This window comes from Orbicella faveolata, unplaced genomic scaffold (assembly GCF_042242905.1).
Source record: "Orbicella faveolata isolate gen_17 unplaced genomic scaffold, um_ofav_v1 contig_27, whole genome shotgun sequence".
NCBI lineage: Eukaryota > Metazoa > Cnidaria > Anthozoa > Scleractinia > Merulinidae > Orbicella > Orbicella faveolata.
The window spans coordinates 8,193,210-8,210,000 of NW_028301555.1; the positions used below are offsets into that span (position 1 = coordinate 8,193,210).

At 37.4% G+C, this 16,791-nt stretch overlaps 2 protein-coding genes across 2 annotated transcripts in view; both read left to right on the forward strand.

Annotated features, from left to right (window-relative positions):
• Nucleotides 1-5,649: 5,649 nt before the first annotated feature.
• LOC110039852 (DELTA-actitoxin-Afr1e-like) lies at nucleotides 5,650-12,336 on the forward strand. The gene is made up of 7 exons (XM_089296801.1): nucleotides 5,650-5,712; nucleotides 5,976-6,087; nucleotides 6,591-6,656; nucleotides 7,092-7,157; nucleotides 8,055-8,175; nucleotides 8,956-9,150; nucleotides 10,752-12,336. Exons 2-7 carry the CDS (start codon nucleotides 5,983-5,985, stop codon nucleotides 11,081-11,083), a joined length of 885 nt encoding a protein of 294 aa, XP_089152927.1. The 5' UTR covers nucleotides 5,650-5,712; nucleotides 5,976-5,982; the 3' UTR covers nucleotides 11,084-12,336.
• Nucleotides 12,337-14,007: 1,671 nt separating this feature from the next.
• Nucleotides 14,008-16,791, forward strand: part of LOC110039854 (NFX1-type zinc finger-containing protein 1-like) — an 11,775-nt gene continuing 8,991 nt past the window's right edge. The window contains exons 1-2 of the mRNA XM_020745008.2: nucleotides 14,008-14,179; nucleotides 16,417-16,791. The exon at nucleotides 16,417-16,791 is cut by the window's right edge and continues 1,613 nt beyond it. Of these exons, the coding sequence (XP_020600667.2) occupies nucleotides 16,514-16,791 (278 nt within the window). The 5' untranslated portion in view covers nucleotides 14,008-14,179; nucleotides 16,417-16,513. The remainder of the gene's footprint in view (nucleotides 14,180-16,416) is intronic.

The following is a 16,791-nucleotide window of genomic DNA, read 5'->3' on the forward strand; positions in this document are numbered from 1 at the left end:
TGTATGTTCCTTACGAACGAATACCGTTATAAAGACAACACTAATGCTAGCTCTGTGAAAAACAGGAAATGCTCAATAACCCAACCTAAAACAGTATTAAACGACAACATTGTTACAAATGGTCATATATTTGCAATGAATAGTATCAAAGCCGAAGAGATACTGCCAACCAGCTTAAAAGTTTTGTCGTAATAAACTACGTGTTGTATCGAAGGAACATTCTGCACTGTAGCTTTCATTTGACTTGTCACAGTCAACGATTTTATCCACAAGTATAAGAATCACTTTCTTAAGCATAATTAACAAACATCACAGGAGATTACTGTTCCATGGTCTTAAGCGGTCGAATTAGTACTCAGGGACTTTATCCACAGACTCATTAAAACATAACATGTTTTTGAATAGCATGGCAAGCATGTCCACACAGAAATAATGCACAGAAGGTCCGAAGCCGAGGTACTAATTTCCTGTTGTGTAAAGTTTAGCTTTACACGAGTCATATGCTCACGTTTAAAGGTCCCTTAAGGGACTAAAAGTTTTAAGTAATATTTACGTAAGTGCCTTATATGGTGACTTTACGCCAGCTTCAAGTGAAATTTGCGGTGGTACGATAGCGTAATTGTCATATTTAAAAACCTTTTACTGCATTTAAGTTATAGTACACTGACCGAAAATTTAACGAGATCTAAACCAAAAATTTAACGAGATCTAAACTAACTTTAATTTTCGTAAATCTCAATTTTCATGCTGATGAAACACAGTTAATCCGCTAATTTAATCATGCTCAGGACCGCTGTAGTGTTAAATTGCCGCTAAGGCTTGCATTTACTCTTTTCCAAGCGACTGTTCTTTTCTAATTGAATAGGTTTTTTTTAAAGAAAATTGAGGCTGAAATCGGCAGGCTATGATATAAGACGAAAGTGACAGTTGACCCTGAATATCTAGTCCCTTAGTGATAGTGCAATGTTAGATCAAAAATTATAAAAAAAAAATAATAATAATAATAAAAAACACTAATACTGCATACAGTAACATACAGTTTGCTTTGTAATAATCATCTTAATTCATTTTTGGTCCACGTCCAATGTTCTCTGATATAAATAAAATACTTCAATTATTATCAAACTTTAGACAATCTCATAAAATGTTTTCGTCCTCAAATCGATCGGTGAAAGAAAAGAGGGGAAAAAGAGAAAGAATTAGTTGTTGCAAAGTATCTGATTTCAAAAAATTTCAAAAGGAAAGAATAACGGAAAATACAATTGAGCAAAGGAAGAACACATTTAATACGTACTTGCGTATTTGGACTTAAAACAGGAAAGAAATGTTAAACAAACCACGCATTATATCGCGTGTTTGTAATCTAGTTTATCCTTGAACTTTCAAACCCTGGCAAATATATCTAACAACTTCGTTTGATTGTGTATCGAACTAATAATACAAATAACAAAGTCTTAAACATTGAGGTTTCCATTCTTTTGTTTATAGCTTAGTTCCTTGTATGCGAGGAATGATCATCCGGTGAGATACTGACTCAACACGGTAGATCAGAGAGTTAACATGGCACAACTTCAATCGTCACAGCTTAAGTTGCTGAATGTAACGTTTCATTAGTTGTATACAAGTGATGGGAAAAACGTTGTCGGAAGAAAATTATAAATCTTAAACGATACGACTTTATGGAATTATGGGAAGACTGAAGAAGCGTACGCATAATCACGAATATTCAAGGTTGTTTCCGGCCCGCGATATTTCATGATCTCAGTTCTGCTGCCTGATGTGGTGATCCAGAAAAGCATGGGAACTGCCCATGCCTTTCTAAAGGTAGCTAAGTAAGAATACAAAAGAAAATTTGAACGATATGAGCTTCGAAATATCCCATGTAGTCACACAATCTATGTAACGAAAAGATCGATATCCGTCGGGCTTATCACTAACTGTTCATTTAGAGTGAAAAGCAATTAACTCGGGCTTTTATAATCATTACTTCACCCATGCGTACGTATTTACTCGGATATCTTTTAGCAGAGCCTATAGACATTGCGAACAAACCTACAATTTATTTATTGTCATAACCAAGGTAGTAATAAAGCCATGCAGCCCGCATGTCGTCCCTGATCTCGTAAACCGCTTCAAATGCATGTATACGGTCCGTAAAACTTCAAATCACTATTGAGTCCGCAACTGTCCCTGAAAACCACTGTGTCGTATCGTTTATGATTTATATTTTCTTCTTGACAACGTTTTTTTAATTAGGTATCACAGCTGTACCTCCAAAGCAGAAGCTAACATGAAATTTAAACGTCCTTTTCAAATATCAAGGTTTTAAGATTTCGTCCATCCAGCATTGAAAAATGGTATAACGATTTAAAGTGGAGGCGTGTGCCATTGACGTTTGTGGATGTGAATAAACTCACACCTTTGTTGTTTTTGGTTTAGACATTTGTAATTAAGCAAAAGATTTAAAGTTGCTGTAAAGGTAGTCGTTAGTAAGTGCTTGAAGTGCCGGGTCATACTGGAAGTGTTACCTCAACCGAACACAACTTTTCAACCTTTTTCCACTCTACATATCTTCGCAAACCCAAACCCAACATGCTATATTGCAACCATCCCAGACCCTCGAGAAAGAGGAAAAAGGCCGCATAGAATATGTGTCAACGACCTTGGTTAGTCATTGCAGCTTGTTTACAGACTCAAATCTTTGACTTTTGGATGATAAAATAAATTAGGCGATTACTTGTCATTACGTAAATACTGGGTCACAAAGGAAGAGTTAATAAAGTCAAGCTCCACGTTAGTTGCAAGGCTTCGGCTCAACTAGTGCGAGTAAAAAGTTATTTGGAGAAAACTTGTCTAGAAAATTTGCACTGTGTAAAGAAAGAAAGAAATGAATGGAAACAGAGAAACAGAGAACAAATAGACAAAGAAACAAAGAAATGGCCCGGTCCACACTTGTTCATGTTATTCAAGCAATGAAATTTGAAAAAAAGCCACGCTTGTCAGTATTGCTTGTTTGCGCTTTGGCCGCGTTAAACCCTTCGCTATGTCCCCGGGGGTCGGGGCGTCAGGATTTCTATTGACTAATGCATAAGAAAATTGAGGCTGAAATTGGCTGCCTACGATATAAGACGAAAGTGGCAGATCACTCTGAATGAATACCTCAGTCCCTTAGTGAGACTACAGTGTAAGTTCAAGAAATACACCAATATACTACATACAGTAACATACAGTTTCCTTTTTAATAATCATCTTAATTCATATTTGGTCCACATCCAATGTTCTCTGAGTCTAATCAAATACTTCAACAACTATCAACATAGTTGGCAAGATCTTATAAAATGTTTTCTTCTTCAAAATCTATCGGCGAAAAGGGAAAAAAAAAAAAAACGGGAAAAAGAAACAAAAATAGTTGTTGCAAAGTATCTGATCTCAAAAGGATCTGATCTTCAAAAGGAAGGAATAACGAAAAATACAATAGAATAAGGGAACAACACATTTAACACGTATTTGCGTATGTGGGCTTAAAACAGGAAAGAAATGATAAACAACCCACGCACTAAATCGCGTGTTTGCAATCTTGTTTATCCTTGACCTTTCAAACCCTTGCAAATATATCTAACAACCTCGTTTGATTGTGTAACGAACTAATAATGCAAATAACAAAGTCTTAAACATTGAGGTTTCCGTTCTTTTGTTTATAGCTTAGTTCCTTGTATGCGAGGAATGATCATCCGGTGAGATACTGACTTAACACGGTAGATCTGAGAGTTAACGTGGAACAACTTCAATCGTCACTGCTCAAGTTCCTCAATGTAATATTTTATTAGTTTATAATTTAAGACAAATCCACCTTGTCGGTATAACTCGCACCTCAAAACAGAAAACAACACGAAATTTGAACATCCTTGAAAAATATCATAGTTATAAGATTTCGTCCATCCAGCATTGAAAACAAAAGTATAACGATTGAAAGTGGAGGGTGCGCCAATGACGTTTGTGGATGTGAATATACTTGCACCTTTGTTGTTTTTGGTTTAAACATTTATGATTAAGCAATGGATTTTAAATTGTTGTAAAGGTCGTCATTAGTAAGTACTTGAAGTGCCGGGTCATACAGGAAGTGTTAACTCAACCGAACACAAATTTTCAACCTTTTTCTACCACATATATCTTCACAAAATCCAACCGGAACATGCTATGTTTAAAGTCATGTATACTAGACCCTCGAAAAAGAGGATAAAGGCCGCAGAGAATGAGTCTACGACTCTAGTTAGTCACTGCAGCTTGGTTACAGACTCTCCGGATTTTGATATTTAGATGACTAACTAAATTATGATACATATGCGTAAATGCTGAGTTACAAAGGAAAAGTTAATTAATTCAAGTTTCATGTTAGTTGATAGGCTTGGGCTGAAGGTTAGTGCCAGGGAAAAGTTAATTACTTGGAGAAAATTGTCAATAAAATTTGTACTGTGTAAAGAAAGACAGGAGCAAATGGAAAAAAAGCAGAGAAAGAAAACAAATAAACCAATAAACAAAGAAAGGGGCGGAGCAGACCACACTTATTCATGGAACTGGAAGTTAAGCAATCAAATTTTGAACTGAAAGTTACGCTCTTAATATTGCTTCTGCGCGGTTTGAATAACACAGTACACTTAAACCACCTAATTGCCTCAAGTGTTTTATTTACTTTGAACTTTAAATGCATCTGACAATATATTTAACGATGTCGTTTCACCGTTTAACAAACTTATTATGAATAACTAGATCGAGATGTTACAAAAAAATAGATTTCCGTTGTATGTTTGAGTAATATTTTCTTGTGTGCAAGCCTGATGACCGCTTAGTGGTGGAGTAATAATACATTTATAATGCATTTAGGGTGAATTTGGACAAACAAGTTGCAACAGCTCAACAATCTAAAGATTGATTATTAATCTAGTATGAAGATTACGCAATCGGTTAAGAGCAATTCACTTATGACCAAAGGAAAATATCACGTGATCATACGCCCTTAAAAACGGAGAACTGTTCGGGCAAGATTCCTTCCGAAAGGGGTGCCTCTCTGATTCTTGTACTCGCAGTAAAGAAAAGGCAGCGAATTTTAAATAGAACGTTAGTATTTGAAATTATTTCAAAGAAAACATTAATGAACCAGAACAGAGGGTGGTAAAACAGGAACTTGGCAAAATAAAATTTCTTTGTTGGAAATAATAATTCTATTCACCAAAAATCTGGCGCGCTGTCCTTGCTCATGTTAGTCTACCAGGAAGGCGTCAATAAGACCTTGCTTTTGCTCTTATATACAGGGCTGTTTATATCTTATCATCCATGTTTCTCTAATTGACATTGGCCGCTTGTTTTGAGCCAGATTTCTTGACGTAGCCGCAGAGTGAAGGGCTTCAGGAAACCATTAATTTTAAAAGGTAACTTTCCGCAGTGTTCGGATGCCACGAAAACAATAAATTGAAGAACTTTAAAAGCATTGCGCACGCCATAATATCAATTAAAACATTTTTTCCCGTCTTGCCCATTTTGAATGGATTTGTTTTTCCAAACTTTTTCCTATTAATTAAAAGATTTAATGAGTTGTTTTCCCAAAATTTCCCTATAAATAGAGATCGCCTTCTTGGGTTTTTTGTAGTTTTACGAAGCTGCTCGCCGCGACGACACTGGTAAACGCTGACTGAACAGCCACTTTTAAGACACTTGGTAAGTGATGCTGATTTTTTAGGTCAAGAATAAGTAGGTACCAACCTGTACAGATATATTTTACATAGAGGCTTATAAGGTTATGCAGAAATGGTTACAACGAGGAAAATAGCAACTCAGTTTTCTGTATTTTATCTTTTAATCGTCGCCTAACAGTGTTTGTTACCAAGGTTAACCGAGATCTTTTTTGAAGCAACTTTCGAGAAGTCTGTTGAACTTCTTGTCACTTGAATTGAATGCTCCGTTTCTTTATCGTTTCCTAGGTTGAAAATGGACCACCTCAGTTTCGTCTTCTCGTTGTTGTTAATCGTTTCGCTTACTACTACTACCACTACCTATGGATCTGCGATCAAGGCAAAGAATCCAAATGGAGAGGTAAAAAGAATTGACTCATGTTAGCCCTTCTGCTCAAACTTTTTGTTCGCAAAATTAAATGGTGTCTATCTTGGAATCGTAGAATTTGTGGTCCTTTTTACACCATGATTGAACGTCGAGTCGAAGGCATCAGCATGAAAAATGTCAAAGCAGATGAAAAGCTTCAACAAATCAAAGCGTTAGCCAGAATGTGGCAATCCATGCTGGAACTGGCGCTTACGTAAACACTTATGAAAGAAAAATCAAGCGACCACAATTTCACTGAAATACACAAAGTTTACATGTGAAAGGATTGGATTTATATTCTTAACACCTTAACAAGGGTGAACTGAAAACGTATGTGCTAGGCATAAGTTAGAAAAAGCATAGGAAAAAGGTATAAATTTAAAACCAAAACTTCTTTCCCACATCATGTCGGCCTATAATGTCCGTAGCTAGTAAGATTTTAACCAACTTTTTTAACCAATAGCTACTAACGCTGAGGATATTTTTTCTTCGCCCAGGAACTAGAAGAACTGCGATCAGATCCGGACTCAAGCTCGTACCCTGAAATGGCTCCCAATGACGAGGTAACAACTTTTCGTAGCTACTTGATGCTGTTCATATTAAGAGAATAAATTAAACATACAGTTCAGGAATATTAAATCCGAGAGAGTAAAAAGGTAAATTCAGGTTACTAATTATGATAACTGATCCTAATGATGATGGCAATAGTTTCAATTACAGTAATTAATAACTGGCTAATAAAAATTATTACAATAATAATGACGATGATAGTGTTGATGTTGGTGACGTTTTTTGTGCGTTGTAAACTGATTCACTGGGGCTTTTCCAACTACGTGTTGATATGATAACACGAGAATTAGAACAAACTGTGGCCAGAGAGGATTAATTTATTGCAGGAGCCCATGTGTAAACTTTCCTAAATGAAAATGTGTCTAGAGATAGGTTGAAGTATTGCTGATTGTTATTCTAACATTTTAGCATTTTTTTTATTTCCAAAGGAAATTGAGACATTGCTATCAGACGCTGGTTTGGATCACTATCCTGAAATGGTTCCCAATCGTCAGGTAACAAGAAAATATTGTATTTATGTTTTTGATACATTTATTATTAATATCATTATAATTATTATTATTATCATTATCATTATTATTATTATTATTTTATTTTATTATTTGCTGTGGGTATAATTTTCTACTTTTCCACTTGATCAACTCAAGAAATACAGTAGTTTTATAGCGTAACCACTAACCACGAGTCACATACTATTTGATTTAAAATTTTATCCGGATCACCGCTAGGTAAAAAAGACGCTTTCTTTGAGAGAATGAAAGGTGTAAATATTTATTAACCGAAGTAAACTTAGTTTCCTGTTTCTGGTGTCCCAGTTAGGCGAACAATCTTTAATTCTTTCATTTTTTTTTGAAAAAAATTCACAGTCTTTGGTACTTAAATATAGTAAGTGATCGAATGTTGAAAGTATGTTGGATCTTTAGCTACAAAATAGATATAGCATCGAAATTTCCTGAGCGATATTCGGCCATGGTATTGATGCTGCACTTCTGGAGGCGCGATCGTCTCTGGATCGAGCGGTCTGGGTTCGAGCCCTGGCCGGGGACATTGTGTTGTGTTCTTGGGAAAGACACTCTACTCTCAGTGCCTCTGTCCACTCAGGTGTACAAATGGGTACCGGCGAATTTAATGCTGGGGTTACCCTGCGATGGACTAGCATCCCATCCAGGGGGGAGTAGAAATATTCCTAGTCGCTTCCTGTTAGAGAAACCGGGGTAAGCTTTGCCCTGATGGGCCACTTGGCTTGTATGCAGACTTAAACTTACCTTTTTTCATTGATGCTGCATTTAATTAAGGTAATTCTTATAATATAATTCCGGCAGACTAGAGAAGGGATAAGAAAGATGAAACCAGCTGAATGGGTTGAGTATTCTCTATTTTTTTCTACATAGGAACTTGAGGCCATTTTGGAACAATCTAATCAATCAAACTCAGACATGGAAAGTGACGCGGAAGCTAAATTGCAGGGGCAGAAGGGTTTGAGAGACCAAGAGAGCGAAATGTCGAAACGAGGTAAGCTATCTTTTGTAATTGTAATTAGTGGACAGACACATGAAATGGATTGTGTATATAGTTATAGACCAGGATGAGACTCAAGACCGAACAACAGTTATTAAAGCATTTGATAAAAAGTTGATCGAGATAGTGTTATAAGGATGTTTGATTCGTGACAAATTTAACTGAAATATAGCTTGCGAAAAGGCTCCCGGCGAGGACGGAAAAAAATTGGCGAGCAAAGCGAGCGCGAAACTGAAGAATTCGGAGAGCCAAGCGATCGGGACGGGACGAGGTGCTCGCCGGGAGCCTGTTATATGTGGCTGGCTAGGTGAGGATAACATTTTACCAGTGACCCATTCTATAAACAACAGCTGTTACTTTATCGGTCTGAGAAAAATTCAAAGCCTTTATACAATACTGTACAAAAAAAGATTAAAAACTATTCCAGAAGTTGCAACTTTAGCTAGGGTAGCCCTGCAAAGATAACATGACAGTACTGCAACAGTTTGCCACCACTCGTGAATTAGGAGGTAATAGTTTAGGAAGTAGTCTAGCACTGAACATTTTGTCATCAGCGAGTGACTTGTCCAATTCTGGCCCTCTCTCTGCCTCTTCCAAGACCTTAGCGTTGCGTGACACACAGAGAGAGCCAGAAATGGACCTAACGAGTACCAAGTGAAGGTCTGTTAATTGGTGGATTCTTTAAACCCATACAACTAATAACTGCTATGTAGTAAGGTTTTAATACGATTTCGGTATTTACAAACTTTAGAGACTGTTTTTTTTTTATTTTAGTTGATCCAGGAACTGTTATTGCTGGTGCTACTCTAGCATATGGAGTGCTGAAAGACGTGCTAGGGGCCCTCGGTAACGTGGACCGCAAAATCAGTATTGGCATTGACAACGAAAGCGGATTTTTATGGAAGCGGCCCAGAATCTACTTCTACTCTGGCAGTGCGGATAAAAACTTGCCTTATTATGTTACACATGGTAAAAGTGAATTTAGCATTTGTAGAGGCTCTTTAGTATAGTAGCAGTCACTGACACTTGATAACACAATATGCCCAACATGACTGTTTTTCCTTAGTTAGGCTTTTTGATAAGTTTCTTGCCAAAAATTTCCTTCACCTTTACCTTCACACGCCAAATAAATGCTTGTTTTGTTGTATGATTTCCTAAGTAATATTCCCATTTTTCAGAGATGGAGGGCGCTTACCATTTGTCAGAATAAACCGTTTGGGATGACCGTTAAATAATGGTAAGGGTTTTTGCAACATCAGCAAACCAACCGAACGAGATGGCGCTTACCATTTGCAATTCGATTTCTCGAAATTGTTTTCGGCTGATGAGAGCCTGGAAACTGGAAAATTTAGCAAATGGTAAGGAAATTTCCACCGTTCCGTTTCGAACGGAAAAAGAGGAATACCTCTGGAGGTAGTCCACAATTTCCGAACGGATTTTCCGGAAAATTACTGTTCCATTTGACTTTCAACCGAAATTTCCGGATTTTTTTGCTAAATGGTAAGCACCCGGAGTCTCTTGAAAAGAACGGGGATTTTTTGTTATTACTAAGAATGAAATAAAACCGTTGCCAATAAAGCTCAGACGAAAACCAAGCCACTCAGTACAGAGGGCAGTTTTGCGTTGAGAGTTCTTAATATGTCCTATTTAAGCATTTATTAAACATTTTAGAAAACACGACGAAACGTTGGAGTTTATAAAAAACGTGTCGGATTCTCAGTATTCACAGTATGTTAGCAACTTTGTATTCAATTCTAGTAACAAAGTTGTAAACTTCCCTGAACTGACGATGTGCTTAAGTATCTGAAACGTGTTTTTGAAATGTTTTTAAAACATTTATTCTATTTCTACGAAATTTCAAACGTATGTGTACGCATTTGATTATTGGAACATCAATGTTTATGTGTCTACGTATGACAAGGAAAACAAGCATAAATATAATCCTTAAGTGGCTTCCAAAAGCCGCACCGATATCTCTATGGGGTTATGATTCTTTGAAGTTCAGTGTTTTCCGCAAGGGTCTGTTTGTGGTAAGAAGCGTAATTATTATCATTGTAGTCATAAAAATTACAATTTCCTCGATTGTGATTGGTTTAAAAAACTCCTATATTTACTAATTCACTTACCAAGTTGTTATCGGACAGTTCAGTTAGCCAATCACAATCAAAGTTGTAGTTTAAATCAACCAATCAGATTCAAAGTTGTAGTTACGTGCGTGCGTGCGTGCGCGCGCTTGCTTTTAATTGTGTTTTTGGCGCCTAATTGCCGGTAGGAGGCGCGGTGGCCTTAGAATGTTTACATCTCCTTTGTAGGTATTTTAATGCAAATTTTCCCTTTCTTTAATAACTTGGCTATTCTTCTTTTCTCGGAAATTGTAATTTTTACGATTAATTGGCAATAAGACTTCGTGTCGTCCAATTCGGTCTGTAATCATACTCGTGCTAAACAAATCGGACTCCCGCTACGCGGTCGTCCGATTTTGTTATCACTCTTATGATAACAGACCGAATTGGACTCCACTTAGTCCTATTACCATTACTTATTGTTTTCATCTGTTTCTTTTTCCACAGGGAAAGCGGTAGTATGGGGAGCTCGCAAGACTGGTGGATTCAAGGGATCCGTTGGAGTCCTGACCTACTACGTTCCAAACATCCACAGAACGCTTGCTGTGATGTGGTCTGTTCCTTATAGTTATTTCTGGTACGAGAATTGGTGGAACGTGAAGCTTTACAGAGGAGATGCAAAGGCCAGCCGTAGTATGTGGAGCGATCTGTACTATGACGCAAACCCCTTCAGGGCAAATGGTTGGCATGAAAGAGACCTCGGTACTAGTTGTAAATTTCGCGGCTCTATGACCAGCCATGGTCAAGCTACTTTGGAGATTCATGTTTCTAGAAAATGAGCGGCTGGTATCATGTGTAAACTAAGCATGCTCGCCCGCCCATAACTGGTTTTTGGAACTTGTTACAGGCTGTATTGCTCAGTAAGTTTAGTGAGAAATTGATGCTTAGCACGATAATCATTTACTAAATGAATAATTTAATTTCTAGTCCAGAATCTGTGAGGTGCAGTAGTATACACAAATGTGCGAATAGGTGATAAATGAGTGTTATCACTAATTGAGCTTAATTAATTGCACCTTTTTTTTTTATTGTTTTTTTACTATTTCGTCAACACTTACGCTTCATTACATTAAAAGTCACTTGCATTGCAAAGATATTTGCTAAGATAAAATACTACAGCTACGATAGTGGTATTCTTTACTTTTTGTCTACAGCTGATTTACTTTAAATATAATCAGCAACCTTGTACCCATTTCTTATATGTAAAAGTAGCTTTTTTAAAATTTACAATAAATTGCAATGTATTACATGTACTTTACATTACATTACGCTACAGTGCATTATATAACCGACCTTAAGTTAATTTTTTTCTTTTTCTTTCCTTTTTTTTTTTGCTATGGCTCCCTACACTAAGCATTATTTACATTACATTGAATACTTATCATACACTATTTAATCGTTTTCTTTTTCTTTAACAATTTTGAGGCTGAGGGCAGGCTTAACAGGTTTCTTTTTTTGACAATTTGAATGTAAAACGTTGTCAGGATGCTCCCAAGTAAGGAAAAACTGCTTGATGAGTGGCGGTTTCCAACATGGTCATCATGGCGTTATGGATAGTTTTATGTTTTCAACAGTTTTAAATCAAAGACATTCAGACACAAACAGGTTAACAAAACCACCGATTGTTTATGTTCAACCGGGGGTAAATAGGAATGTATCCACAAAAGTTTTATGCTTTATTTTACCCGTTATAATACTGACCATTGTAAATGTAAAAACAAAGACGTTTTTCGCTGACTTTCAGCATGAGATGGCTGTTTTAGTGTAGTCATAACATTTTGCCAAATACTAGCCTCCACGTCCTCATAAAAAGCTATTACGAAAAAGAAGTCGGTTAGCGAAAAGCTCTCATGGAATAACAACGCTAAGTTGTAAATGAATATCGCACAACGACGTACTACTGAATTTAACTGTTTGATTTAGTTTTCATGAGTGTACTTTTATTATTCGCGATTTCATATATTTTGCCTTAAAGTTTGAGTTTGTTAGATGAAGAGTTGAGTTGACAAATAAACGTGTGAGAGAAAAGAAACTGTTTTCATTGTTTTTTCTCAAGTGAACTTACACCTGAGTGGTTCAATGAGCTAGCCAGGGGAGTCCTTTTAAAACGCCGATGGTTCCCTCCTTTGGTCTCCATCTCCTAGTCTGCAGGAAATTTAAAACTCCCACAAAACGGTTTCTACAACACGGAGATAAATAACAAAACTATCACGAGTAGAATGGCTTGGTAGTCAGGATTTAACCGAAACATTCTTTGAACTAAGTGCAGACTTATTCATATGCACACGCTATAAAGTTCATGAGTACACGCCTTTCAAGTCTCCTTTGGCCGATGATAATTATGAGTGACATTCAATTGTTGATAGATGTTAAATTTTAGCCACGTACCCCTGGTTTCTTTCAACCCTTAAGGTTTTCTTTTTTGCTTTGAACTTTCCATCGATAGGCTTATTACTACTTTGAACTCAGGGTTTCTTAAATTGTTTTAGTCTGATGTCATATTGCAGCGACTTAAAATATGCCGAGACACTAAAGGCAAAATATTTTCCTCATGAAGGATTGCTCACTTGGAGCTGTTACCGTTTCTTGTTTTAAAGCAGAGCGCTTTATTTTCTCAGGCCATAGAATTCCAGTGAAGAATAGACTACACAATGCTTTCCACATTACATTGGACTTACCACTGATTAAACTTATTTGGGAAAAAACGCTGTTTTTAGCCCTCCTACAAGCACAACTAGTTTAAAATGGTTGCTAAGGAAGCTTCCCTTTACATGTTATGAATTGCGCCATACTGAAATAGTTTTCATCCCAAACAAATGAGAAAAAAAAAAAAAAAAACACAATATTGGGGAAAACGGTTGAACATTATTATTTTTTTCATTTTTTTTTTCATTTTTTTTATTTTATTTTTTTTTTGTTTTTTTTTTTTGTTGAACATTATTAAGGCTCTTTTGAATCTCATATTCCACATGAAAAGAAAGAAACGAAATTATAAGCAGTCAAGTAAATTTCGGCGACGACGATTTTCGATCAACGAACTGAGTGGGAATGGGTCAGATCAGGGAAATCAGGTGCTTGTAAAATGGTCTTAAACTTCTCCAAACCAAAGTCTTTCCTTGGAGACTCAAGGAAATCATGTGCTGTTTCAACGCATTGGTCGATGCAAGCCGGATTTTTCCGGATTTGCACTTTGTAATCCAACTAACATTTCAAGAGCGTTTTCGCAGACTAGTAACTCAAAGGCTAGTCAATCTCTCAGATCTGTGAGGCAGTTCATGGTCTTACTCCGAGGAAAAGCCTCGTCACCTTGCTCCAGTACACACGAAAGCTTCTTTAAAATGCTTCTCTCTGTGAGAGTCAACCCGTAACTTTCATTTCAACTGTGAAATTTAAAATGAAGTACATGGATAGTCATGCAATGACAGTAGTACCAGAGGAAATAACTGCTCTTTAGGACCGTTAGCTTTCACCTCGCTGGTCGCACTTCAGAGCCTTCACCAGTAACATTCTATTGAGGCCTTACACTTGCTACTGATGTAGAAAGAGAACCCAGTATTTTTTATCTGATTAGTTTCCTTAAAGTCTCTACCTATTCAAAGGTACATCAGAAAATGTACTTTTTTATGGCCGCTTCAGAAGTGTTCCGCTTGCTGATTGCGTTACATGGGGGTCACGCGAATGAATTCAGCTTCTCTGATTGGCTCGTCACAGCAACCAGTCACAAAGAAGTTGTTTTTCTCAGAATCCTTTTAGAAGCTTCCGGGAAAGCTGGTGAAACAAGCAGAAATCAAAAGCGTGATGTTGATGCGTTTTACCTCATCCCATTTTGTGAACGTTTAAAGAAGTATCCTAAACGAACTCCAGGTTAGATCAAGGTAGGAAAAAGCTTATAATTTCATTTGTAGGAAGGTTTGGTTCAGTTGTTTGTAGACTTTGAACGCAAGAAAGCTGATGCTTAGTCCATCGATCGCCCTCTCGTGAAAGTTATTCCGTCGATGGGCTAATATTTCAACTCTAATTCGAATTTATTAGTATCAAATATAAGCGGACAACAGAATTATTGAAAAAATGGGTGCAAGCAATGAATAAAAAACGTCTCTGTTTTTAAATTTTCGATAAAGCTGGGTTGGTCGAGCGATGGGAAATGAAATATTTCATGGAGATGGCCTTTATTTACATGCAAAGACACATTGAAATCCAATCTGGCTCAACGTTCTTGCTTAGTAAGATCTCTAAGTGTTTTCTGAATGATAAAAATCAACCTGCTTAGTAACACGGTTGCCGAAGTAAATTTGCACGTCTACTTTTTGGAACGAATGGTGCAATTAACGCTGACATGATCTCCGTGAAAAAGTTTTATTTGCATTGGGATGTAAAAACCACTTCAGCTGGAACTTTGCTTGTTGTTATTAATAGCTTAGTAAGAAAGAACATTCAATGTCTGTTTCGAACTTAGGAATGAACTTTCGAATTACCTTAAGCAGAGATTCCAACCCCTTTTGAAGGAAAATAGGGAGACTCTTTTAGCGCCGAAGGCAGCAGCCTCTAGGGGGGTCTGGGGCCATGCTCACCGGGAAATTGTGCAAATTTAGGTTTTCTTAAATGCCTTTTCCTGCATTTTGGAGCTGCTAAATGGAGTAAGACTGCTGGCCTGATGAGTCTGCATAACACACGGCGAGAGACTGGGTGATATGATATGAGAGGAAAGTATAATACATCGCAAAAAAATACTTAAGATTAGCATTTTTTCCCTTGTTTTCACAATTTTATTATAAATCGGGAGAATTTGATAAGAATCGGGAGAGCGGGAGGCAACACATCAGATCGGGAGTCTCCCGATCAAATCGGGAGGGTTGGAATCTATGCTTAAGCCTGGTTCAGTTTCCAACATGAAATGTGTTGCACATTGGGTCTTGATTGATCGATAACGGTGATAGGGTGTATAATAATAATAAATTGAGCGCAAAAAGTTCCGCACGGAATATCGAACTCTGAGGGCCTCGCAGGGTTTTGGGGGGAACAAGGCATGTCTACGGGATTAATTTGAGGGAACAAAGCATTTATATACAATTAGGGGAACTTTGACAGAAACTTTGAAGGAACAGTGTAATTTATTAATAGGGAACAAGGGAGAAAAAGTGAAATTGTGAAGGGATCGAGGGAAATTGATACCGACCCTCCCCCCCCCGCCCCCCGTGGGTGGCCCTCGACTTTGTGCCGCCGTTGGAGTTTGAATTACTAGTGCGTCTGCTATACACAGCAAATATAGCAGTTTCATTCTGAATCAGTAAAACGGAAGTACCCGGTATTAAGCGAGGACGGTTAATTGTGTTGTCGTCTTCTGAGCATCGTTTCAAGACATTATAACCCTCACTGACATGGACGGATAAAAGTCTCTCTTTTGTTAGTCTTTGGATAACATTTTAGTTTATTAAGCACCGTCCACTGTTGAGAAGGGAGACTAACTATAAGAGAAAAGAATGTCTCCGATAAAGATTTATTAATAAGCAGGCATAACATTATACATCTTGGTTGGTTTATATTATCTCCTGCAAAAACAATAATCACAGTAACGCTGGTGAAATGACGTAGATTACGACGATAAACTCTACTTTGTTTTTACGATATGAAACGAGAGCAGTGAGCAAGAGACTTGGCCGTTGTTGTGGCTTACTCAACATCTTCAGTCGCGACTTGTTGTGTATACAGCGCCTATACACAGATCTTCGCATGTGATTAGTTGTTCATTCAACCTCATCAACCTCGTTCTAGGGGTCCTTTCTTCTCACTCATAGTGATTTATAGTTAGACAGACAAATGTTTTGTAATTTAAATTAGCGTTAATGAGGACACTGGGTGCAAATAATATAGATTATTTGAGGTCTTTCTTGAAAAGTCTAGTTGGAGATAAGATTGAGTGCCACGCCAATGTAACACCAATATCAGTAGCCTGACTAACCTCCCTCTATTAAGTGAGACTTTCTTTTTACACTGCTCATTGTCAAAGCTGTCCAGCTCCAACGTTTTAAATTTTTACGTCTTCCCTAGTTCTCTTCTCTGTTGAGGAAAGCCAAATTGCTCATGTGTTCAAATTAACAAATTCTTCCTGCAGGGTTCTTGACAATAGTAGAATTGCTCGGTCTCCAACACGGCAAACAAGTTCTGCACTTCGTTGACGTGGAACAAGTGATGGCAAATTGAAAATAAAAATGTGGCGAAGAAAAAGACGGAGACCAAGAAGTAAAGTAGGTGACTTTCCACGTGATTCACGGGAAATCGCGCCAAAACGAAGACGCATAACGGACGAGAGGGGAGGGGGAGCTTGGACAGAGGGAGCACAGGGAACAGAAGACCCACAACCTCTAGGGTATAAGGCCTTAGAGGAAATTTGTAATTCAGACTCTATTGAAGATGGAATCTTGGATCTCGCTAACAAATCTAAAAGGTTTGGAGCTCTCCTGAAATCCAAGACAAAAATACGACCCGA